The 26,689-nt window shown below is 45.6% G+C and overlaps 1 protein-coding gene across 12 annotated transcripts in view; it reads right to left on the bottom strand.

Moving 5' to 3' along the window:
* ppfia2 (PTPRF interacting protein alpha 2) overlaps positions 1–26,689 on the bottom strand; it is a 131,704-nt gene that overhangs the window by 29,319 nt on the left and 75,696 nt on the right. For all 12 annotated transcript variants that reach the window (XM_068587104.1, XM_068587105.1, XM_068587102.1 and 9 more), the window contains 4 exons: positions 9,993–10,094; positions 7,214–7,378; positions 6,500–6,574; positions 1,543–1,653 (listed from right to left, as the gene is read on the bottom strand). In XM_068587104.1, coding sequence (XP_068443205.1) covers positions 1,543–1,653; positions 6,500–6,574; positions 7,214–7,378; positions 9,993–10,094 — 453 coding nt within the window. The remainder of the gene's footprint in view (positions 1–1,542; positions 1,654–6,499; positions 6,575–7,213; positions 7,379–9,992; positions 10,095–26,689) is intronic.

The following is a 26,689-nucleotide window of genomic DNA, read 5'->3' as shown; positions in this document are numbered from 1 at the left end:
TTCTGGTTCAGTTTATGAAACCAAACCAGTAACCTGGATGTTTACTGGATGAAAAATTTAAACCGGGCGAAGCAAAAGGCCTCGTCTGTCAGCCTGCATTAGCTGCTTATCAGGCAGCTCCAGGTCTCCGCTCCAGGTCTGAGAGCTCGACGGGTCAATATGCGCTTCGAGAGCGACGCTTTCTCTTCTTCCCTCCCTCCGTCTCCCCCCTCACCGACCTCTCTCCACCTGTCACATTAATGACAACCAAAGGGACACGTGAGAATCCACCAGAGAGGGCTGTGCCGTCAGGAAGACGTGTGTTTTGCAGATCAGGGTTGTCATCCTCCCCCCCGCTGATGGCAGCCGCCGCCACGTCAGTCGCAGTGACACTAAACAGCCCTCGCTCTCACCGAAACACGTCTCAACACGCACGTTCAATTCCTAGTGCGAGCGTATTAACAAACCGAAACACACCCGTTCGTTTTCATTCTTTTTTATCTTTACGAAACAGAGCGGACGACAGCCTTCTCCTCATTAGCCCCCATCCCTCTGCACAACACACCCTTCGTCTTTTTACTCCCCTCCCCTCACTCCTCTTCCTCCAGCGCACCGGTCGAGCGAGTAATAGCGTCTCTCATTGATCTTCCCGGGTATCCTGGAAGATGCAGATGCCGCCGTCTGCATGCTAAAAGGATTTTTCGGGAAAGTCTGCTTTGGGATTTGGAGTCGATAGTTTTGGGCTCTGATGCGAGGGTGTCTGTTTTGTAAATGTGCAAGCAGGTACACCTCTTAGTCTTTAAATTAATAATCAGAGGGGGGATTTGCATTCAGCTATGCATGTCCATGTGTGCAGCTGCATAATGGGAGAGGCTGAGGTCGCAGCAAGAGCTCCGATTGGACTGCGGGTCACCTTCAGAACGCCAGCCGATCGAAATGTATGAAAGCGTACGTCATTAATAACGTTATACCGACGATTAACAAATCAGCAGGAAGTCCACGTGCAGGAATTATTTGTGCACTCGCACCAAACTGTGATTTTGACATTGAGGGTATTTGAGATGATAAATAGCAGCCCAGATCTATGCCTGAACATGTGCATGTTTAATATATAAAGCTTAGATGCATCCTGGTCCAATTGAGGATGCAGAGACCGTGTGCTCTTAATTGGAAAGAATTAGAGACTTTAAGCATTTGTATTGTCTTCCTGTTTTAAGAAACAACAACTGAGTCCGTTTAAATAGATATGAAGCTGCTTTTGGTGCATATTTAGAATGATGGCATTTGTTTTGTACATGTTTTTATTAATTCATTACAATTACAATAATAGGAGTCATTTGAATTGTTGACCTAAATGATCATATAACAACTAAAGACTGATGTTTGTTTTAAAAGTCAGATACTATACTTTTTGGCTCTAATACATGTTTTTTTTTTAGGATTCTGACCGTTTTTGTACGGTTGAAACTGCATTAGGACCTTAAGTGTGTTGGTTTACGGTTTGACCATCTCCTACATGTTGACATATATTAAATGCTTGTTAGCTAAAGATGATATCCTCACCTTGCCGTGGAGCTTCTGTTGAGCTTCACTGCCGTCCAGTAAGTCCTCTCCTCCGTCCCCGGAAGCCACTTTTCTCTGAATGTGAGCATTTTGTTCCCTTAAGGCCACGATCTGCAGGACGGCAACAAGCGCACAGATGTCAGAATGCCTGCGTATACAAACAGTAGTTTGAGCCCCGAGAAAACAAAAACAAGATTAGACGGTTTTTAATATTGGATATGAATGCGGCTTCGCACACGAGGACATGTTGAAACCTCAATGTTTGAACATTAAATCCGCATGAAGACATTTCCCTCTTACGCAACGCTAGTAAATTACAGTATGTCCCTCTACGGAGGAATTTATGGAACATGGCTTTAACCAACGTGAAGCTGGAAGCACGCGAGCGCTGATACAATCACTATAATCATCGTGTTCTGTTCGGCACCTTAAACAACTGTCCTGAAGTCATAATCTTGTCAGAGGGGGTGAACGACAACAACAATAATTAGGTTCTTCCTCAACAGACAGCGTGTGATTATCCCTCTCCTCCCGATGGGGAAGAGAGAGTCAGACCGTCTCCTGTACTCGGCTGCTGCTCGTCTCTCACGAACAAAGTCAAACGCCGCCATGTTGAAAAAGGGCTGGTGCATTCTTCTCGTGGCAAGAATGTAGCTGCAGTCTTGATTCATATTTGATGAGCGCTGCCTCGTTTGACAGCCGGATCGGTGTTCACCAGCGGTGATTGACAGCTGCGTGAGAGACTCCTCGGCTCTGATTGGTGGTTTTTCTTCCGGCGTGGTTGAAGCCTGCAAAAAGCCACCAGGAGCACTAAAAAGGAGGTGGAATAACCTGCATTTTTTTTCTCACTGATTATCTGCCATATTTCCTGCAGCTTTAAGTCTTATTTTAACACTTTAGGCCATCCTTTTTATTGATGATGATACGCTTATGATACCAAAATAAATTGCTCAGATTTGAGGATTCATGACATCACTAGAAACAAAGTCAAAGTCACAAAGTGTGAGCAAGCAAGACCTTGAGCAACGTAGGTGACAAGCTGACAGTTCTGCCTTTCATTCGAACGTAAAACTAAAGCGCGAGTGCCTCTGAAGCGTTGGTACTAACTCTGTCACTACTGGATGTGATGTGGCAGAGACTTAAGGGCAGCTAACGAGGCACAGGTGGAAACAATGAGGGCGGGGCTTTGCAATCACACAGCAGGAAGGCACACAAAGGGGGAGGAGTCTGGAACGAGAACAGGTGAAGGTAATTAACAATCAGGCAACACTGGGAAGACACAGAATACACACAGGTGTTACATATTCCTTATCTCAGAGGAAGACGGAAAAACTCTGTTTGGTCAAAGTTGATCTAAGTCTGTCTGTAAAAATGTGATGTTGTTTTAAAACAGACAGCTATGGTTCGACTATTCAGAAGCTTTGGAAATGCTCTAATCTCTCAATAACCTAGGACTCTCAAATCTGCATGTAAATCCTTTTTTGTCCTTTTTGTGTGTGTGTGTGTGTGTGTGTGTGGGTGATTCCGTTTTCCTTGAGTTTGTGTTTGAGTTTTGTGTTTGTTATTCGATGCATCACAGTATAATCTAAAGTGTGCATCTAAATGAGTTGACAACAACTGGAAGGTCATCTTTGTTCGCGACAAATAAATCAGGATGTGGGAAGTGAGAGAAAATTGCATTTTTCTCACCAGCAGATATTTGCTGTGAATGAAACGGTGGAGGAAAAACAAGCGCGTGGAAAAAACAAACGATCTCAAGTGACCTTGGAACATGGAAGTGAGAGTCAGCTGATGTCAGGATTTGTTAAAAGTGGGGGGAGGACAGAGGGCGGTGAAAGATGAGTCCTCGCCGCAAACTTCATTGGCAACAGCTCGGCTTCTTCTTCGCTGTTGCGCGCCAACTCCAGACCGTTTCTGTTCATTATTTTTAACGAGGGCATAATTATGCCTCCGTATGTTTCATTTCCATTATTCTGAGATTGCCTGTAATTTATCCGGCCTAGGGATCAAACGCTAACGCCGCCCCTGACAGAAAGACACAACAAATGGAGAGCGGAGTGCTGCAGATGCAGCTCTGGCATTACAACAAAAAAAAAAGAAAAAAGAGAAGTTTGACAGATGTAAAATGAACATGGCGCCTATTATTTTCTTTTTGATGTTTGATCTACCTCTCATCAAAGGGAAAGACATCTGATGGAGATGGAGATGGAGAAGAGGGACACAGAAGTGCACGGCATCGTGATTTCCTTATCTCTCTTTTGAACGTTGTGACGAAGGCCAGATTGGACAAATGTGAGAAGGAGTGAAGCGAGGCTCTGTGGAGGAGTGGAGGGGGGGTCCGAAAGTGTGAAAGATTGATTTTGTCAAGGTGAGAGCCGGGGTCACGTGCAATGAGCGTACATTACAATCAACTACAAATGCATGTCACGAACAGAGGGACACACACGTCCTGAAGGCAAAAACATAAAAAATAAGAATACAGGGCCTACATTTTGAGTTTACATGTGCCTGTGATATCTTGGGACTCTTTTTCTGAAGGATATGAGAGCCACCAAGCGGGATTAGAACAGATATACAGAACAAAACATATGTTTCCTCCGACAAAGTCTTGGCTCTTTCCTCGTCTTGACTGGTCCCACGGCAGACCTCCTTTATGTTATTACGTTCCATTATTGGGTCTTAGAAGTGTTGTTTTCTGAAAATAAGTGAAACATTTTATTTGTTTTGTCTCAAGGGTCAAATGTGAACATTTCCAGCAAACCGGTTTTGTTTATTTCACGATCCAAGCATGATTTCTGGCTCTGCTGTCTTCTGCTCTTCTCGCTTGTTTTCTGGCCGGTGATGTCACAAACGTCTGGGCACCAATCAGGACGTAGCGGTGTTTTAATACAGTTTTAAGACAGTTAAAGTTGTGAGGGGACGCTGTCAATCAAACCAAGTTGCCGAGCATTTAAAGTTTAGATTTTTCTGAACTTACTTCATAGTGAATATGTATGTTATAAATGGGATGAAGGAAGGGGTCGTTTGATATATTATAATAAGATAATTAGTTATGTGTACATGTGATAAACAAAAAGGTAATCATTTAAGTTATTAAAGTAAGTAAAAAAGGTAAAACCTTATACTGTATGTATTTACTTCTGCCTACTCCTTCCTGAAGATATTTAGTTCATTTAAAATTTGCTGTATATGTTCACTGTTCATTCTATTGGCAATTATTGTTCTCATCACATGAAATAGATCATCATCATGTTGAGCTAACCCGGAGCATTTACTTTTTATTCATTTAAAAAAAATGTGTCCCCGTGTGTGTTGATTATTAAGTCTATTGTTGTTTTTTTTTTATAAATAAACATGAAACAACAATTTATCCTCTGATGAATTCCAACACATTCTGCTCCATAATCTCGGTCACCAGCAATAATCAGCTTGCGACCACTTAAACACCTGCGAGTGCACGGAGTCAAAGGCCGCTGATTTCATCTGCCCCCTTCATCCTCCCGTGCGGGGGGAGACGGGACTCATACCAGACCTCCATCACAAATCAATTACCGGTTTCCTCGCCGGCTCCGCCCGCCTCCCTGGAGCCTCGGCGGCGTGGACATTTCTATTCTGCAAAGCAGCTCTAACCGCCTCCTCCGGCGCCGCGAGCTCCAATCACTCATCTGTCCGCCGCTCTGACGAGTGCAGCGTTAACCATTCGCGGGGGCGGAGGCACCGTGACCTTGGCTGTGCCAATGAGAGAGAACGCTTCAAAGTGTCTCAAAAAAAAAACAGAGACTTTACAGTCGACGAATGGAGCGACAGCTCTGGGAACCCGGCGGTCTGTCACATTATTTATTTTGATCAGACGGCGATCTAAAATTAGACTCCGGCCACAAGCGGCTCGACCGTCCTTCCATCCACACACTCGGTTTGTCAAACCTCCCTCTGTGTTTCCCTGTCGTCTCCTCTAGTCGTCAGATGTGCTTTGACCAAGTGCACTCTCATCCACACACACACACACACACACACACACACACACACACACACACACACACACACGCACACACACACGCACACGCACACGCACCTGCCGCCTCTATCCGTTTTTTTGGATTCCCTCCTCTCGCCCTCCGTCCCGGTTTCCACACCCACTTCACTCGCCTCCCAACCGTTCTCCCTTCTGCTCTTTACTCTTCACCTCTCCCTTCATCTTCTCCTCCCCAACTTCTTCATCCCAGGCCCGGGTGTCAGCCTGGCGTGTCCGACAGGCGGGCAAAGTGCCAGCCGGAGGGTTTTTACTCCGCTTGGAAACTCAACCATCGGCCGCTCCGGCGTTCCAGCCAAACCCGAGCCGAGGGAGGAGTCGTGGGCGACGGTTGTTAAAGTGGCCACTCTTCTGTCGGGGCGCCACAGTGTTATTCCCGCGGTGTTATTTCCCCGCGCAGACGAGGGCGAGAGAAGCCGGCGCAGGAGGTTGTTTTATGAGCTGATACATAATTCAGGACGGCACATCACAGCGTGCATCAGATTTACGTGCACATAAACAAGGAGCCCATTTGTTCTGCGAGTGGGGATATGGACTCATGTTTCACGCTGCGGTTTCTAGTTTACTTTTTATTACGTGTTTGTTAATAGTTTCCTCCATCAGGCTTGCTTTGAACTTTTATGTACACACATATATTTTTCTGGTATTGTCCTTTACATTATTTCCCCCAGATTTCTCTTCTGTTTATTGATGGTTTCTGTGTTTAATACTTCTTCAGATGTCTTCCTTCGGTAACACAAGTCAGCTTTTAAGTATTTTTAAAGCTGCCTTGCTTTTATTTATCAGTCAATATGAGCTGTACATATGCTGGTAGAAGACTTAAATTCATGTTTGTTATCCATCCATCGAGATTGAGGACACAATACAGCATAAAGAAGACTCAAATACACAACAACATTCATTATCTACGACATAATAGCCTCTTACCTCCTGATTGGCTGCTGTGAGCTCCTCCTCCAAGACCGACACCCTCTCCAGTGACACTCGTAGTCTCTCTCTTACCTAAAAAAAAAAAAGGAAAAGAAAAATCACGAGTCTCTTATTAACTCGCATAATGTCTCAAACATTGTTGCTCTCCCTCTTTCAATTGCAGTCAAAGGAAATCGAGGGTTAACGCAGCAGAAGAAGAAATATCTCGCTTGTGTCCTCTTTTCCTCCCTCAGTCTCACAAAAACACTTGTGCTGTGGCTTCAAAACAGACTTGAACAGCAGGGTGAAGCGGTCGCTGCCGACGCCCCAATATGGATCCCAGATCTCAGAGGAGGTCGATCCTGGATTAGAAGTTAGCCGGGGTCCGATTTAGGGATCCCTCCCTCCTGCACACGACCGAGACTTTACAGGCTTTCAGAGGAGAGGATAAATGGATTACAGGGGGGCGTGGTGATATCACACTCAGGGGTCAAAGGTCATTCAGTAGCAGGCTGTGAGGAGGCTGGAGAAACGCTAGTCGGGAGTAAAACCAACAAACGTTTCCAGGAAAACACAGATGACAAATACATGTGACCGTCTCAATGATTACACACATCCTACTTCTCCATGTTGAGAGGAGACATACACGGAAACCTGCTGATAAGAACAATGCGCACACATTGTAATTGTGTAGTTACATATTACAGCTGACGCGCTCTGACGGAGACTCACCTTCTCGTCGAGAGCTTTATGGTGTTCGAACAGGGACTTGAGCGCCTTCAGGACCTCGACCTCGCTGGAGACTCCCGACGGAGACTGCGCCTGCCGCTTGACCACCGTCATGCGGAGCGACCGCTCGTGTCTGGACACCAGGCACTCCAGATGCTCCAGCAGCAGCTGGAGAGACACGCGGGAGAGATCGTCACCATCACAATCATCATCATCATCATCATCATCATCGTTGGAAACATGTAAATACCCCTCGCAGCAGCGTGATGAAGGCAAGAGCTGGTAAAATGTGAGGATAATGTGAACGAGTCGTCCTTTGAGCCCTCACCCTAACCCTATTTATTGTTTGAGTTGTGTTCAGAGGTTGCACATGTGGATTATATGTCAGTGTAGGCCTGATTTTTATGTTTAATTTGATACCTAACATGTTTTTTGTTCATTTATACTATGTTTTTTTCTTTATTTTCATATAAAAAGGTCTTCATTAACCCTTAGTTAAAATGTCACTACCATCATCATCCACATTGTTATAAATAATGAATTCTATTTATCTGAGTCCCAGCCCAAGATTAACATTTTAACAGATGTGCATTCATTGGCAGTAATGTGTTTTATTTTAAAGGTAATTCTTTGCTCATGTTGTGGCATTTCCTTTCCTCAGAGTAGAGATATGAAAGATGCGAGTGCCTGCAATCCTTCGAGCAGAGCCCAGAATGGATTATGCTAATCTGGGCTGCTAGGTAGGGAGTGTGTCACGTCAACTGCCAGCAGACTTGCCTCACAAAGACAGACAGGATGAGTTGCAGAGCTGAACAACAACAACAACAACAACAACAACATCTAGGAGTAAACAACCAGGATGTGAGCTGGGACGAGAGAACACCAGAGATAAAACATCATTCATTACTGCTTGAGATCAGCGTGCGGGATCCTCTTCTTTCATTTCCCCTTGAGAATCATTGGCGCCAGATCCTGCAACCACTGGAGCAGTTTTGGTGGCGATGCAGATCTCGACACTTCATTGCCTCTCGGAAATTGTCCGAGGACATAATATTACATCCGAGATAAGGATCAATGACCTCCCTGTTATTCACTGGAAAAAAACCCTCGCTGGCTTCACTGCCGACGCCTTCGCTTCATTCGTCTGAACGTCTGGATTAAATGCACCATGTGGTTGACCACTGGGTACCACTGGGGAACTCTTCTTTACTTGCATGACACAGCGAGCAGGACATCATCTAATTATTGAAGAGCTTATTAATCTATTAACAGAGCATGCAGTTTACAGGGATGAAGATGGAGGTGAGATCAACAGGCTGATGGGAGTTTGAACGACAGCTACATCTATTAATCCAATAACAATAATATTGTCTTATATATTCATCTTGGTTTATGTTAATGATAGAAGAAGAAGTATAAATCATTAAGTGCAGGTATCAGTTACCTGTCAGAATATGTTTGTTTAAGAATCAAATTAATCTAGTTACCTCTGGAAAGGAGCTGGGCTAGCTGTTTCCCCCTGTTTCCAGTCTTTGTGCTAAGCTAAGCTAAGTCTCCTCTTTGCTCCCATTTCCTGTGTCTCATGTACAGACAAATGTTCAACACAAAACATTTGACATTTACGCATTGAGTGAATCTCCGCAGGAGTGTGTGTGTGTGTGTGTGTGTGTGTGTGCTGGTGCAGACATCATAACTCATCACATCAGCACCCGTCACGTCTGCATAGACGTCCTCCTGCACACTCAACAAAAAGCCCTCTGTCTCCTCTCCTCTGTGCATGACTCCGGTCTACCAGTTGACCTGCATGTCAGTTAGTCGTGACGCTCGTCGGAAACACAACCAACACGTCTCTCTCTACCGCCACCGCACGCCTCGCCGGCCCCGTCGGTCCACTCGCTGCCTGCACATGCCTTCCAAAGATCTAATTATGTACAGCAAAGCCCTGCCAGCGACCAAACCCAGCCCGATTATGAACGCTTGCTAATTGCTATAAGGGAAGATTCAAGGTGATAATAAAGTGAGAGAGAGAGAAAATGACTTTTGTGCATCCTCGTCTCCGGCGCCTCACCTCCTCCCCCCTCCTCTCTGTTTGTCTCAGCTGCTTGTTGTGCTAGAAATCTTCTCGCCTCCACCAACAGAGACGAGATAGTGCAAGACTGAGAATCCTGACATAATCAGCAGCGGGGGATGGAAAACAGAGTCTTATCTGTCAACAGCAGTGTGTGCTTACTGCTTGAAAAGAGGGAAAGTTTATTTTATTGAAGACACAGGCCGTCAGCTCCATCGCTAATGTCTTCAGTTGTTTTTACCCCCTTCTTCCTTGCTTCCTTCCCTCCTTCCCAAACACTTTGACCTGGACACTGCAGGCCACCGGTGCCATTTGGACCGAGTTTCACTGTTGAGCAGCCATCCATGTGAAGTAAGTGCAAAAATGCTCAGGCGAAATGTGTGGAGCTAATGAGGTATGTCCGGGCATGGTCGCTTCAGTGCTTTGGCATAAAACCGCTCACACACACACACACACACACACACACACACACTCGAGATAGCGGAGGCTCTCTCAGGACGCTGACTATCGCAGCGTGCAGCAGGCTCTCTGAGGGAAAAGTTTTTGAGAACCTGGCAAGTTCAAGCGTCATCGTAAAGTTCACTTCTGGTTGAAATTGAGCGGAAGGGTTTGAATCTCTTCAGAAGGATTGTCGCAGTGCATCGGATGAAACAACCTGGCGGCGCTGTGATCAGTGGAGTGAAAGGTTTTTAAAGGCGGCGGTGTGGCCCTCACCCTGGTGTTGTTCCTCTCGGCTTTGAGCTCAGAGATCTCCTCATCCTTCTCCAGCAGCTGCTCCCTGCAGGCGTTCAGCTCCTTGGTCAGCGCGGCGAACTCCTGAGGAACAACAAAGGGAGAAAGAGATCACGGTGAGCTTCAGGCGGCAGGAAATTTGTTGCACGGTAGCTGAAGAACAATTAAATATATGCTTTTGATGCAAAGCTTATCATGTCTAATGTTTAAAGACACTATAGACTTATTTTATGGTACTTGCGGTCCACTTACGAGCAGTATGTAAAAAAAAAAGTTCTTAATACTCAAGACAAAGCAATGCTTGACTTTTAGGACATTACATAAACATAGATCGTATTAATTCTTATTCCCATGTATCCAAATACAAATAAAGTCACAAAGCTGCTGAAAAAGACAAGAATTGTTCAGGGAAGATCAAATATGTAAATGAGGTATACAACAGTCGAATATGTTGACATAAATATATAATTTAGATGAAGAAGAAGCTTGAGCACAATGCCATCTCTTCCACTGAAGACGTCAAACTGTCAAAGTGACAAACAGTGAAAACAAGTCGAGATTTAAAAACCACAAACTGCAACAAAATCGAGTTTACAAGCAACAGAAAAGGGCTGAGGAGAAGGAAGAGGCAAAGAAGGAACAAGGGAGGAAGGAAAAAAAGATGTGGGAGGGGAAAGACGGCACAAAAAAACGAGTCTGATGAAAAAGGAACGGAAGATAGAAAAGAAGAGAAGATGAAGAAACTGAAGAGGGAGGGTGAGGAGAAGAAAATGAGTGGAAGAAAGAAGAAGAGGCGGAGAACATGAAGAGCAAGGAAGAGAAGGATGAGAAGGAGGGGAAGAAAGACGAAGATAGGGGGCGTAGGAGGAGATGGCAGAAAAGAAGAAAACAAAACAAGGGAGAGAAGAGGAAAAGGAGAAGTAGAAGAGGAGGAGGTGATGAAGAAAAAAAGCACTGGCTCCACAAGAGGAGCAGAGAAGCTTTATCTCCATTTAGGACGTTTGAGCTGTAAAACTCAAGTCAACACTCGCGATGCTGAAGGTCAGAGGTCACAGAGAGAAGTAAAGGGCCTCAACACTCTTTTGATGGCTTGTAAAAAAAAAAAACACAAATACACAAACAAACAAATGCAAAGTTTGAGTTATTGTGCGCACTAAAAAGAGTCCTGACATTTCTTCGGCCTCCTCTGCCAGCCCACCGGCTTTGCTCTCACACATGGACTCGGACAAAAGGCCTGAATACGTGTCAACCACATTTTTGCACAGCAGTTACTGCCCGCTCGCCCTGCTGCCGCACAACAACAGCCTCCCGGAGATGTCGCTTTCCTCAACACGGTTTCTTTTTATTCACAAACTCACGCCGGAATTCTGTTTGCCCGCGACGATGAAACGCCGGTAAACAACCGTCAGAGGAGGAGGACAAAGAGGAAGAGGAGGAGGAGGAGGAGAGACAGCCTGTCGCTCTGGAAGGCTTCAAGCCGCCGTCGTGTCCTCTGAGTCTATATTAAGACGCGTGGGCCGAGCGGGTCACGTCAGCCAGGTACAGAGAGATCAAACGGAGACGCCGCCTGTCTCCATGTGACCCCTGAGTGACGGAACAGCTTGTGTTACTTTTTTTAATTGAACAGTTGATATTTGACACAATAACCAGCGTGCGCTGGGTTTCATCTCACTATCGAAACGGGAAAATGTGTGAATTTGTTTGCAGGATGCTCGTTAAGTATTGCAGCCGTGTTGAATCAGAGTATTTCAATTGTTTTGCTCCATCCCATCCGGCAAAATATAAGGACTAACATCGATTGACAAAAGATGAACTATCATCAATTTTCATAATTGTTGAGTAATTTGTGTGAAAATGTTTCCTCTGAAAGTTGCTTTTTTGTTCCGTTTTATTAGTTGAAAATGTAATACTTTTGGCCGAAAAAAGCAATTAGAAGACCTCTCTAGTATTTTCTGATGTTTCATAGACCAAACACTGACTCAAATAACCGAAGAAATACATAACCAACAAGTCCATAATGAGAACAAATAGAGGGCCGTCAGCTGGAGCCCTGTTATCTTCGCATCCTTATGCAGTTTCTCCTGATCCAGCTTGAGGTCCTGGGACAGGGATGTCGTGTGTGTACAGATTATGAAGCAACTGTGTAAGAACGAATGAACTGAATTGAATACGGCGCAAATCAACATGTGCTTGACATAAAATGAAAAAAGCCGTCAGAGGCAAACAGTGATCCGTCTACGCCGGCACGCATTGTAACTCAGAACCTGCACACCACCTGCCTCCAGGAGACGAGGACAATAACTTACAATTGTTTCGACAACCTCCAGTGATTCTACAAATCCTCGCTGCGCAAACACACCATGGAAACCCCAGCATTGCTCCTGACTCCCTCCGCACGATGAGCAAAGTGGATTTACTTGTGTCATCAAAGGTGCTGACATGCAGCGTCGGCAGAGGAACGCCGCTCCTCTTCCCTCACGGGAGAGGAACCGGCGTGAAACCACGAGAGCTGCACACTTCGGTCTCGCTCGTCTCAGATCTTTTTTTCACTGGAACCTGAATTCAGCCGGGACCGCCGAGTTAATCCTGCCGATGATCGGGGATCAGATGCTTTGGGATCTCTCGGCGTCTCTGAATAAATCTCATCCCGAGAGGATTGGACCGCTGCGGCGATAAATGTTGAGAACCGGTCGGTCGCTGTGGCTGCGGACGCTTCTGGCCGCCGCCACAGTTTCCAGATCGTAAACTCAAATGGATCCATCTGCGCTGTCGCGATCGCGCCTTAATTATCTCCTCATAAATTAGCACGGCGCGACGCTTTATGAGAGACACACGTACATGCTCATCGGGTCCAATTCAGCCGTGACATCTGTGGAGGTGGAAAAAGGGCGACTTCCATGTGGGAAAAACTTCCACCTTATCGCCTCAAATTCCGATACGACCGCTTTGACTCCAGTGATCCCGATGAAACACCCGATTGTGTCACGGGTCCAGAGGTTAAACTGTCAGGACAGTAGTGTCGAGTGCACGCTGGAGGCCTCGCTGAGTTAACGACCAAATCATCTGCAGGAGGAGGATCGGGTCAGCTGTTACAACCCAGCTGTTACCATAGCAACAGGAGATAAGGAAAGAGAGAGAGAGAGAGAGAGAGAGAGAGAGAGAGAGAAAGTGTTGGCGTGGTAACCAAGTCATCTCTATGGAGGGTTGACCTAAAATGGACCAGAACAAAAGAAAGAAAGGAAAGACGCTATGATATCACATCAGATAGCAAAGATTATAAGCATCTCATGAATAGTTTTTTCTTTTAGACCTAACCATGAAGCATGAAGTCTGTGTGTGTCTGTGTGTGTGTGTGTGTGTGTGTATGTGACTGGTTTATGCATATTTAGAGAAGCAACTTCACACTTCATGCAACCAGAAATGAAATATGTGCATATTGCTTCATCTATAATGTATATTACCATATTTATGTATGTTTCTTTGCTAAATATCCAGTATGTTTGAGTTCTTTGTCTCCCTAAATAATCCTCACAGTGATTATGTATAACTCATCAATGTCAAATTATCTCCGAAATACTCCAAAGGGGTTCGTCTCTTGTCTCATTACAGAACACAATACTTCTTTGCCTCAGTGTGGTTCTTGTGCACGAGGTCAGGCACAAAAAAAAGCAGCTTGGCGCTCATAAGTCTTCCTCCCAGAGGAGTGCAGCTAATCATAGTCACCTCCTCTTAAGAAAAAGCCCCTCTGCAAATTGCATCATTTGCTTTACTGCTTGCGAGGCCCAGCAATCCCCTGCCACGGCGCTCCCTCAGTGATGCTAAGCGCCAACTTCCTCAGCAACCGTGTACAGTTTACTCCCTCTCCTCTTCTTCAAACCAGCCGTCTGAGAGCCATCCTTTTCTCTCAGAGTTAAAGAATTAAAGAAAAGGCTACGACCTCAGGACTGAGGATGTGTTTTTATTTTAAAAAACTGCATTTTCCTAAAGGCCACACTAAATGCTGTGAGCTCGCAGAATTATCAATCCCCTTCAGCGCACAAACGCTGGTACAGATGCGAGAGCAGAAATAAACTGCACGTGAAACTGGGAGTGTTAGCTCACTTTGCGACTGTCACCCTCACACTATAAACTTAGCCTGCTGACACACACTTTAATTAACTTGTCCATGTTCTGTCAGACAGGCAGCGTATGAAGCCAAATGTGGTACAAACACATGGAAAATGATGCTCCCATACAACTAGACTGCACTCTCATTATGTTTACATGGAATCTCATCGTCTCACTCATTCAAATGCACGGTTACACAAACATAAATATCAAAAATAAAAGCACATGAGGTGTAACTAATGCTTACAGTGAATCCTGGCTACACTGAATTATTCGCCACATTGAAAAAGCTGCAAATGGAAGTTTGTTTCCATTCAATGATATATATTTTTTGCTCTATTTCTCAAGGAAAACACAAGCTGGTGAATTGTTATTCCCATAACTGCGCCAGAGGGGCGAGTGGCTGAATGCGCTGCGGTGAACGTACGACACGCTGAGCGCGGCTAGGAGAAGAGTCCTCGTTTATAAATTTTAAAAAAAGGTGAAGATGCACATGCTGGGGGTTGCGTGCCAGCGCATCAGATAAGAGGACTTTCAACTCGGCTTTGGTTTGAGCTGAGGTAGCGGGTCATGTACAGTACACACACACACACACACACACACACACACACACACACACAAGCCCTGAGGGGGGACTCGCGCGGGCTGTGCTGACATTCCTCGATGCTAACAAATGCTGCCCAGCTGGGAACAGCAACGGCGTCCGCTCCCGAACGCCGAGGAGTAATGAGGAGGTTCTGATCGCTGAGTCGGCTGATAAATGAGAAAAAGATACGCATCCACATGGCGTCGGCTACAGTATATGTTGGAGGGGGGAGAAGACTGCACTGGTTCTTTTTAAAGACTTTCTTTTCTAATGTTGCCCAAGGTCGATTTCATCGGTGGCCAGTTTTGATGAAGCGTTAAAGCTTTATTTTATAGTCCACTCCAAACAGCTGGGAAGTAGAAGACTCCACTCGGATGGGCTGAGGTTGCGATCCGAGCCTCTCTCTAGCACTATTTTACCCATGACCTGCTGGACCATTACCCTCCTCGCCTCCTCCTCCCACATCTCATTACTTGGGCAAACTGCCTCGCACTGCAATTTGTCAGGTAGTGTGTGTGTGTGTGTATATGTGTGTGTGTGTGTGTGTGAGCATGGAGTCTACCTAGAAGGTAAACTTTAAATGAGATGGTGGACAAGGCTTCCTCCCCGAGTAGGCCCCGATGTCTGCAAGAATTACAGCTTTTAAAAAAAAACAAACAACAACAACGAAAAAACCAATTTGTGCTTGAGCTACTGCAGGAGAGTCAGACTTCCAGACTAAAAACAAACGCCGGCAATCGTGCATCACTCTCAGGAGAGACAGCGATGTGGTGGTGTAAGAGAGAGAGAGAGAGAGAGAGAGAGAGAGAGGGAGAGAGAGAGAGAGAAGCAGCTTGGAAGGAAACTAAATCCTGTGTGATAACGCTATTCAGCCGAGCCTCGGGAATCTTTGTGAGAAAATGGATGAAGAAGCATCGTCTGACTCAAAGTGCGGATTCTCCGAAGCCATAAAATGAGGGAAACGAGATGAGAAAACGAGCCGCTAAGAGTGCAGAGTTTAACCTTTAGTGGACTCTTCTGGAGAACAAACTTTCACGGCAACAATGAAAGAGCTCTTTGTGAACGCACCGTGACTCTCATTTGGAGCACGAGGAATAAATCTCATTATCTGGGACTTTCCCCCAAACAGAAGCCGTATTGTGATATTTGTGCTTCAATTACGACATCTGAGTTTCAGAAGGCTCCGCTGTGCCGCGGCTCTTTAATATTTGATAAACTGTGTTATATTTACAGTGTGAGACCAAAGGCAGGACAGGACAGAGGGTGGTTATAAATAAAGGATGAGATGAGCCTCCTGCTATTAATACGAGCGCTGCTCTCCACACCGTTAACAAATGTCTACACATGCAAGAGAGTGACGCCGCACTGAAGCGGAATAATATCACTACGATCCCGTCTGAACATTCAAATTACATACATAAAAACTCAGGGTTTGGAGTGGCGGAGAAAGACTTTTGACTTAACTAACCAATATGAATCAAATGTGTTAAACCAATACGTTTTCTTTCAAGTTCCATGTCGTATCACTCTTCCACCAAAAACACTTTTTTTTTTTAAAGAAAAGGTTCCTCAAAGACTTTTGAAATTATTGGTGTTAAAAAATCCTCCCATTGACCGCTACAAAATCATCTCCTGCCCTTTAGGAACCCTTATAAGAAACCCTGGGTGGGTTCTAGATGAAACCCTTGCAATATGAACAGGTTTTTGGTAGAACATCTTGGTAGGGCTCTAGAAGAAACTCTTTGAAGATAAAAGTGTTCTTGGTAAAACTTCCTGGGTGGATTGTTGGATTGATATCACCCTTTGAAGGTAGAAATGTTCTCAATAGAACCGCTACATGAGGGGATCTGGTTGGAACCGGTGGATGTTGTTTTCTAGGTAGAACATCCTTAAAAGGTTCATAAAAGGATCGTACCTGGAACCAAAAAGTGTTTTCCTCCGTGGGACAAGTCAAAGAACCCTGTATGGTTCTGGCCCTTCTATTACAGGAGTGGCTGGTATTACGAATGTGACGTGAAAGGTTTGTTAAGTTGTTTGAAAGGTTTTTACAGACCGACTCTTCTGAAGCCGTCGGTGACAAAGAGAACGTGCCTCCATTATGTCAATCACGGACCATACAGGACCAGTGCCAGCTGCATTCTTGGCCTACATCTTGCTGATGAAGTAGGATCGGTAGCAGAGACTCTGGATGGGACATGGAGGAGCCAGAGGGACCTTGAGGACCGCTCAGCCAGCGGGCTCATTTCCTCAGCTTTAAATATTCAAGAAGGCTATTCGCGCCGAGCGAGCGTCTCTTCCTCTTCGCGCCGACATGCCGGTGAGTTGAAGGTGGGCGACAAGTGTTACAACAGCAGCCGCTGTGCTTCTATCAATGGAGCCTTTTCAGGAACCACGTCGCTGCCTTTCATCCGTGTTTCTGTCAAAGCACCAGCAAGGACGTCCGCCGACTCCGCTCACGATCCAAGTATTGCCATTACCTCCGTGAGAGACATGAATATTTCAGTGTTTGTGGGCTCGCTCGTCCTTTTATTCCCCGAAGAGAGAGAGGCAGGTTGTGAAGCCATCACAACTTCTAAGAGCTGTTCAAACCAAAAAGAGCATGCGGCAGGATGATTTGATGTAGATACAGAGGAGCTGTAGGGTTCTACAGTCAACACATCAAACTAGATTTGATTTCCATTGATTTTCCAACACCATCAACTTGATAAAGCAACATGCCTGTCTGGTTTTGTGTCTTTTTCCGTCCTCCACAGAAAACCACATAAAATCTAATGGCGCTTCCCATTAATGCATAATGAAGCAAGCAGAAATTAATCATTCACAATTATCCACGAACTGAAAAACGAACCATGAATAAAAGGAAACCACTGAACTTTGTCGGTTGAATAATGCATTGATTTTACACAGCTTGATTGCCCGTGATTAATTTTGGAATTGGACAATCAAACTTTCTGAACAAATGCGCTTAAAAGAGACAAAAGAGCCCGTTCTCGGAGAGGACAATGAGTAGTTGTCCTGAATGCACTTTGCATGACCCGGTTGTGATGCTACATCAGGGTCACTGGAAAACAACAGCAGAATCCACTTGTGGATGGGAGATGATTATTTCAGGGAAAGTGAAGCAGAAATGTCCAGCAGGAGAAAAAAAAGGGGTAATATGAGGTCAGTGAGGGTGTTTGTGTGAGAGAGTTTGATGGCGTTGCGGAGAGGAGGGGTGTGATTTACAATAACCTTTAGCTGGCGAGGTAAGAGGGGTCGTCTCGATGCTGGAAAGGCCCCTTGAGGCCAAGCCATAAATCTGTTGGTAGAAATTACAGCCTGACAATTTACTGCCCTTCGAGCGCCTAATAACTAATTTTGATCCCTTTGAACTCCCGTACAAGGACCTGCCGCACCTCCGTGGCCTCTCATCGCAACATCAGCCAACGCTGAATGAATTTCTCCCGGTTGAATCATCCGTGCAAAAGATGACTTGCATAAGAAAATATCAGGTTCTTTAGTAAAAAAAAAAAAATCAAAGGTTTGGTACAATGCTAGATGAATTCAGCACCTGGGAAAATGTATCACAAATAACAAAGCCCTCTGAACTTTCTCCAGCTTCGTCCATAAAGCCAATAACAAAGTTGCAAAGGCTCATGGGTATTGTAGTCACACCAAACTGACATTGAACCAGGATTTCTAAGTTGAAATATATCAGAATTGTGGCCAAAACATAAACCTTTACAAACCGCCAAGGATACTTCCATTACTGTCGGTTATGCTTCTTAAAATTAAACTTTGAAATGTGATAACTGTGGTCAGCAAACCACAAGGGACGTCAGCACAGAGAAGCTCTTCCTACATATAAGTCTACTCTGTGGATTTCTATCTGCGGACAGTGCCGAGGGCATTGTCAAGGTAAAGAAGCCACCGGCCTCATCTCAAGATGGATTACTTGACTTTCATTGGGGAAATGAGAGCGAAGGCTACCGAAGGTATTATCCGACAGGCTTCCCCTTCTCCAACACATGCGCTCTCGACTTGTCTCGCTCAGCTCCGTTGTGTGACTCCCTGACGTGAATTGATGCCGCCGCAATGCACGGTGATGCTGCGCCCGTATTAAAAAGGTCAGGGAGGGGGAGAGTGTTTTATTACCCGGCGAGAATGCCTACTCTCTGTTTTCCACATGTAATGTTCTGTCACGCTCTTTTTCCTTTGGTCCCGGTAATGCCGGGCATCCAGGCTGCAGCGGAGCCGCACATCGCTGCGGAACACCCAAACAAGCATGGCCGGAAATGTCAGACCATCCATCATCTATTATCCATGGAGAGCACAACGCTCTGAAGGGGACAAATAGTTTGGGTTTTTTTTTTTCCCGTTTTATTTTGTCAGGGACACAGCAGCAGCAGCAGCAGCAGCAGCAGCAGCAGCAGCAGCAGCAGCAGCAGCAGGTCGGCTCGCAGTTGATGTGCTGTGACTGTTGTCCGCCTCATACAGCAGGAAGAGATGGTTCCCATGGCTGACGACACCTGGTCCTCTTATTCTAGTTTAGCTGGTCAAAAGGATTATTGTCTTGTTTGGTCCTGCAACACACTGTTATTTGAATTACAAATGAACCCTTTGAACCGTGTGCTATTTTTCAGTTTTCACTGCCTTTATTTACAGGAATTCAAGAATGGAATTTTAGAATTTTAGAATGGAATATTAGAAAGGAATTCTCCAAATTTTAGAATGGAATTTTAGAATGAATCGGGTTAACTCTAAATTAATTCCACGGTCCATTCTAAAATTCCATTCCAGAATTGTGAAATTCCATTCACAATTCTACAGAGATACTGAAGCAGTTGGAGCTCTGCGCTTGCATTTGGTCATTTCTAAGATTCATATTCTAATATTGTCCCATTGAGTTGTGCTTTATTTCCATTTATTCGTTGAGTTTAAGATTGCTTTGCTTTCTACGGTCTGTGATAAATGAAGCCGAGGTTCAGATCAGTAGGACCCTGAACTCCCTGAGGATCTCTTTTCAGGATCTATTTGAGACAAAGCACCAAGACCATGAAGCAGGAGAGGAGGAAGAGGAGGAGGAGGAGACGTCAACAGGTCAAGAAAGTACAAATCACCTATTTTGTCTCTGCTGCATTCGGCGCCTTAACTAGTAGATCGAGAGGGGGGTCACACCTATCTTTGAGATGCAGCCCTATCCTTGGACGTATCGCGTAGTGGCATAAACAGCCTCAGGCTTGCTTGTAAGTGCCTTGCGTCGCCTTTAAGATTCCTGTGATGAAGCTCTCCTGATCTTCCTGATCTTTTTCATATCAGCGGAAAAAAGAGATCATCAGATCTTCTTTGTTGCACTGAGGGTGTTGTGTTTACCGAGGCTGTCGCTGGATGTTATCTGCATGGACGGGGATTGAATCATCAACGCTCCAAAGCCCACCCTCTCTCCCGACTGTAATCTTTGCAAATCCCAACACTTGTCTGATGAATTTTCCAAATGTGGCATCTCGCCGGCTCCAAACAGCTCAGTGGCTCGCCTGGTTATCTGCCTAACTAAAATTGTCATGTTTATCTGGCAACTGGCCTTTGATTTACAATACTGCACTGAAGCTGTAGTATTCTAGAATAGAATTTGAAAATTCCATGACCAAATCTGGACATGGCATTGAAGCCAAATGGGCTTGTTAATATCAAAACAGCATAAATGAACAATTACCGTCTCAGCATTTTAGTGAGTAAACCGTTCACAGGGATGCGTCACTGGCGTTTCAGTCATTGCTTTACAGGTTCAGTCCACCCTGTTGGAAATAAACTAGTGGAAAACTAACTGCAGATTTCTGTGGCGCTAATTCATTTTGTTTGTATTACTCTTAAGATAAGAGAAGTGGTTCTTAAAAAAGTCTAAACACTGTGAAAGATCATGCAAGCGCCTCTTGACCCAACGATAAGGAATATCTCATCTAATCTTACTAAATTTGAATCTAGAAGAAAACCTCCTTTACTTGGTAGTGACAAAAAGCCTAAACTATATGCATGTCTTGATTGAACTGGAGGTCCGTCAACATGATCAAAATGACGACGACACATATCATAGAAGTAGTATTACTCGTAGTATTTAGTGTCAGCTCATATGGTACGGTCTGGGAAAGTGGAGCACCAGTGGTCAGAGGCCTTAGAGGTCTGGTGCCTTTAAGGTCATCATCAAAGCCATCTAATAGAAAGTCGTATCTCCGTCTCTGTTTCCTGCTCTTGTCATCTGAACCGTCTTTTGTGCAGTCGGCGTTATCGCTCTCCTCCAGCCTTCTCTGCTGCACGGTTCACAGGGTGCCTACATGAATTAAATGGACTGGAATGAGACCCTCCGTCGTGGACGCGAGGGCGAGATGGTATCGGAGGCGCCCCGCGGGCTCGCGATGAGCCACGGTGACTGAGGTTGGATCCAAAAACCCGACGCAGAAACAGCCCTTCGTAGCATCACCAAACCAGGCCAAATACTCCTGTATCATCCCATGCTGTCTTGCAGCAGCAGCGTTGGCTTTTAAAGGTCAAACCACCCGGGATGAGAAGGTTTTCATGGCCGATCCTTAAAAAAATACACTGACAGGATTTGAGATACCTCGATGCATATTCAATCACCTCGGCTGGGGCAGGAGTACATGTACATATTCAATTGGCAGTGAAGGCAACAGGAGGAGACATGCTGTTACACACACTCTCTCCAACACCAGCATATCCTCCCTGTTCCTCTCTGTCTCTCTGCAGGTACACACTGAGAGTCAAATGGCCTCTGGCTCTGTTCAAAATGAGTTAGTGTTGAATGCCTGGTGCTGTGAATCGCTGGCATTTATTTAAAAGGTCTGTAGCATGAAGCAGACCGCCCGAGAGTCAGCCTGAATTCAGGGAGCGGCAATCAGGGGCCACACACGGATCAAAGCAATCCTCTCTCTTTTACGTGAATGAGCAATCGTCTTTTGCCCATCTGAAGTTCACAGAACTGTTTACAAAACAGGCTACAGTTCATAATCACTTCCCCCGCTTCTTCCGATGCAGAGCAGCAGGAGCGGCGGCGGCGGCGGCGTATCTAGTCAGGCAGAAATCAAACATTAACCGAGGCAGAATGAGATGATAATGCTGTCTGCCGGCAGCCAGGCAGAGCAGGGCTGAGATAAGGAAACGTGAGCAGACCTGCAGGGCCAGGAGACACAGCGCGAGCAACCAGCAGGTTTACCCCGAGAAAAAAGGGTCAATCCGGTACAAATGTGATGTCACTTTCTCGTTGTGGGGTTCGGGATTCCAACGTGGGCGAGGAGCTATGAATGTTTTATGTTGATAGTACTTTCTACTGGTTATGAAACGGTCTGGATTCAATGCCGATGCCTCCAAAAAGCGAGGAGATACAGAGTCACTCAACGACGGCAATGCTGCCCGCCAAACGTAACCACGAACTCTCGCAAATATGAACTCTCGCAGGAGTTTTACGACCAACTCTCAGGTGATGCACGTGCAGTCCAGGCCCCGTCGAAATGTGATCGACGACTCAAAAGCTGTGATCAATTTCCCCCCTCCGCCGCCGTTAGAACGATGAAACGGTTTCGAATTTGGAACGAGTTGTTTGCGGCGAGGCGACGTCTCTTTGCCTGGTCCGGACTGATTGTGAGTTCTGGAGAGAGATGATAGGCGAGGAGCTGCACTCACACATGCAGCACGCATACGCACTGAACAGATGATGTGTAGGGGGTGCACACACCCAGAGAACTGTCCTTGGGAGGCTAATGTCCCGGAGGTCTTCGGGGGCTCGGCGGCCAGATGCTTTGCTTTGCCTGCTTGCCTTTAGTTTTTGGCCCAGGTGTCCTGTTACAAGCAGCATCCATCACGCCACGACACAACGATCACACGCTGCAAGGCACAAGTCCCTCACTTGTGGCAGGTTAATGTGGATTCTTTGTCTCTTATATAGCGAATAACATTTGAAGATGGAAACCGCTGCAGCACACATGCATTTCATCCTGTCCAATCAGAAGCAATCTCAAAGAGGTAGAATGAGATGAGCTATCATGGACTATAACATCATCTGTAACAGTACAATTTAGCTATTTGCAGAAAATCTATGCTTGAATATGTGTAAACCCATCATTTGGTGTATGAAACATCATAAAATATGGAGCCAAACATGACAAATGTCTTGTTTGAGTCAAATATATTTAGTTTACTGTCATAGAGGAGTAAAGAAAGTCATTTAATACTTGACAACTGAGAAAGAGTCGACAAGTGAGGGCCTAGTGTTGCTTTTTAAGGAGACTTGCAGTTGCAGGGATCCTCTAGTGTTCACTTTAACTCGCACCGTGTCACCTCATAAGACAAACCAACAGCATATTGAAGCAAAGACTGAAAATGTAATAACCACGAAACACATAAATCTTCTCTCGGCCCCTCCGTGCTCCCCCTAAGCAGTAAAACTCATCCCAACTTGCTCCGGCCACTGCGGCGACAGGACAGCACCCAGGAAGTCTTTGTCAGTCGGCTGCAGCAGCTCTGGCCGGTGCTCCGAGAGGGCGGTGTTGGTGCAGAAGAAAGGATTACTCTCTCTCTCTCTCTCTCTCTCTTCCTCTCTCTCTCTCTCTCTCATCCCAGCTGCCCCACATGCCGACAGAGCACAATCTCAGGGCGGCAGTCCGCCCGAGTCCCACGTTCAGAGGGTGACAGATTTACTCGCGGAACATTTTCAGGCGGCAAACATGCCGTGTCCGTGAAGCTCTTTTATTGGCCTTTAAAATGGCCACATATCTGGGAAAAACCGAAGGGGAGATATGACAATAAAGTCCTCGGAGAGTGCGACACGACAAGCACGGCAGAGGCAAAAAAAAAAAAAATCACACCTGCAGATAAATCTCACGCATCACAAGCTGGTGAGATACCCGACAAGCAATAACTACACTTCTATGCCTGCGAGGGGATGTGCACACGAGGATACTTCAGCACGCAGCATCTGGTGTTCACCGGACCAGAATACAGAGAGGAAGGCGCTACAGCATCCACCCAGGACACGAGGCTCCTCCAGTCGCATCTTAATGTGGCGGCAGGGTCACGTCAAGGGTAAAGAAAGACCCGATGTGCTGCAGGATGCGCCGTGGAGGAAACGTACGACAGAAAAGCACTTTCAATAATACACGAGGGACGAGCTAAAATTACAAAAGAATCCCGACGCTGAAGGCTGAGAGGGTTTAGATGACATGGTGACATCTGTATGAAATACACATCTTACTCTACAAATGTTGGAGTGACTCATTAGGCAAACGCACCGTATTGCCGTGCCAGAATATTGGGGTCAACAGGAGACAATGTTTTAGTTTTTATATCAGTTCATCTGGATTCGTTCTGCATGTCATATGAATATGTATTTGTTGAGGGGGAGGGGGCTTTTTGAGAGGAAGGTTTGTAAGTCTTCATAATAATATTGCTGAAATACCACAAGGGAACAACGTTGTTGTCATAGCTGCATTCTGCAAATACCAAAAGGCCAAACATGCGACATGCAGGCCAATCCTGGTGGGTTGCCAGTTCCACCAGTCTGCTCCTCGTTGTTGTTGTTGTTGTTCTTTTCAGGCCGCCGCGTTGCCAGATCAAGATGCGCCATGTGGAGCGAGCCCTGGTGGGATGAAGCGTCGCCAGATGTGTCTGAAATCTCCAGGGGTCACCGAGGTTGTCAGATATGTGTCAGAGTCCCCGTGGTTTACGGGGAACTCCAGCTCCGCCTCCGACCTCAAGCGGTTACTGCGTTGCCGGCTCAGTCTCAAGTTGCACGCATTAAGTAGGTTGACAGACACGAACAAAAGGCTCGTATCTGCCGTTGGGTTGCCGGATTCACGGCACAGTGGGATGAGATATGAGCTGTGAAGCATGCCACGCATCACCAGCTCCATCGGCAAGGTTTGTTCTGGCGTTAGATTAGATTTCATTATCACTTTCACAATGAAGGCTTTCGAGGTTGATATTGAACCAAAACCAACAAAGAAGACGTCTGATATCCTTCGTGTTAAAGCAGAGGATGTGATTCGTCTGTTGAATACACCGGCTTATTAAAAAAAAAAAGAAGAAGTTTACACAACGAATCATTATGTGATGGAATAATCCAAAAATTGAACGCTGTTCATATTCACTGGAGCAACGCAATCGCCGATCAATGTCTGCTCGTTGAGGCAATTTCCTCTCGTCAGTGTAACCACTGTGATGAAGCGTGCCTGCCACGCCGTGGTTTCACAGATCGAGCTTCCATAACAAAAACCGTCTAAAGTATAAAGCGTCAACTTCATTCTGACTCCGTCTCTGCGACGCTCATTAGGTTTACCGTCGGCGACCAGACGAGCGGGACATTGTGTGGCTCCGTTTCCAGCAGACCGACTGACGTAAGTCATGCACACAGCGCGCTAAGAATAGAGGCTCGTACTGTGAAGAAGAAGAAGAAGAAGCCTTTCTTCCCCAAAGCTGCCAATAAGTGGCTGTTGAGGATATTTTGAAAATGCTAAATGCACTTCATATTGTGAACCGATCCACTTGGAAGAGGAAAAACCGTTTTTTTGTGTGCACCCTTTACAGCGTTTTGAGTTGTTTGAGGCGTGCTGGGCTGCTGCACACCTGCAGCTCTGGCAGAAATAAAGTGTGAAACACAGATAAATGCTTCCAGAAACAAGGCCACGAGGAGACGTGTTCTTACAAGTCCCAAGTGTGCAGGTTGATTTCATTCATAGTCCTCGTTCTTCTACTTGAACACACCTGCACACAAAGGCAGACACACATGCTGCGAACAAAACAAAAAAAAGCTGTTGTTGAACAACCAAGGGAGGAAAAAAGAAAGGGATTGTGATGATTGACTTTGCAGCAGAATGGATTGACCTTGAGCAACCGTATTGTCCTTCATCTCAAACAGCAACACACAGAGAGCCGGGAGGATTGTGCGCACCTGTACAGTCAAAGCGAATCCCCGACGTCGACCCGCAAATCAAGTCAGCCTCAGAGACCTTAACGTATGTATCCTCGGTAAAGAAACGGCAGCTTGCGCCGGATGACGTAGCTTCTGCTCACAGGAGAAGGGAACTGAGGAAGCAGCCACACCACAGTGTGTATCACCAGTCATAATGCAACCAGTAAATAGTATGATACTGTGATGTAACACAACATGTCTGGCGTTCAGGATCTTCTTCCCCTGTAGCGCCTCATCATCTGCTACAGGTGATGATTTTTCTCTGTGAACAGGGACTGCAGCGAGCAATTCTTTTCTTCTCCATCAATCGTGAGCTTACTACTTACTGATATTAAATGGGTGTCAGGATTACGCCATCAAATGCAATGTCTTTGACTATCTGGTTTGTTTGACTATCAGTACAAGAAAACCAACAACATTGTCCAATTTGAGAACAAAAAATGACAAAAAAGTTTATTTGATTGTTCCAGATTTGTATACATATTAACAGAAAAATGACACAACACAAAAAGTATTGCAGCACATGGACGCACATTCCTGCGGACTGTTTGGTTACAGTCCAAGAAGCTGTTAATTAAGCTATGAGGAGACAGAGAAGACCAGCGAATGAAGCACATTAAATAATAAAACACTCCGAGAGGCGTGGTCCAAGGATACACATAATGTGCCAACACTTTATTGAAAGATAACGTTTATTTACGAGAAGACTCCACCGGGCACCTTTAACCGCTCATCGTTGCAGAAGGACCCTGACGCTTAATCGGTAGCTCGTTTGCACTTTCCATCCATTTTTCTCTGCTACCTGGATGTCTTTTTCAACAGAATAACCTTCCTCCTGTGACCCGTTTTCTTTCTTCGTCTCGTTCTTCTTTTCCATGTTTGTGCGCTCACATAAACACGTCATGCAAATAAGAGCCTCGGAGACAGAAAATTGGGAGGAACGAGGTTTGTTCCCCCGCAACACAGACGCAGACACAACATCACAGAGGCACATCTGCATCCACAGCCACGGGAGCGTGTCTATGCTAATCG

This window comes from Clinocottus analis, unplaced genomic scaffold (assembly GCF_023055335.1).
Source record: "Clinocottus analis isolate CAN_PGR_092001 unplaced genomic scaffold, fCliAna1.0.p SCAF_20, whole genome shotgun sequence".
In the NCBI taxonomy this organism is placed as follows: domain Eukaryota; kingdom Metazoa; phylum Chordata; class Actinopteri; order Perciformes; family Cottidae; genus Clinocottus; species Clinocottus analis.
The sequence above is the reverse complement of the archived record's forward strand: the minus strand, read 5'-3'. Positions and strand labels throughout refer to the sequence as shown.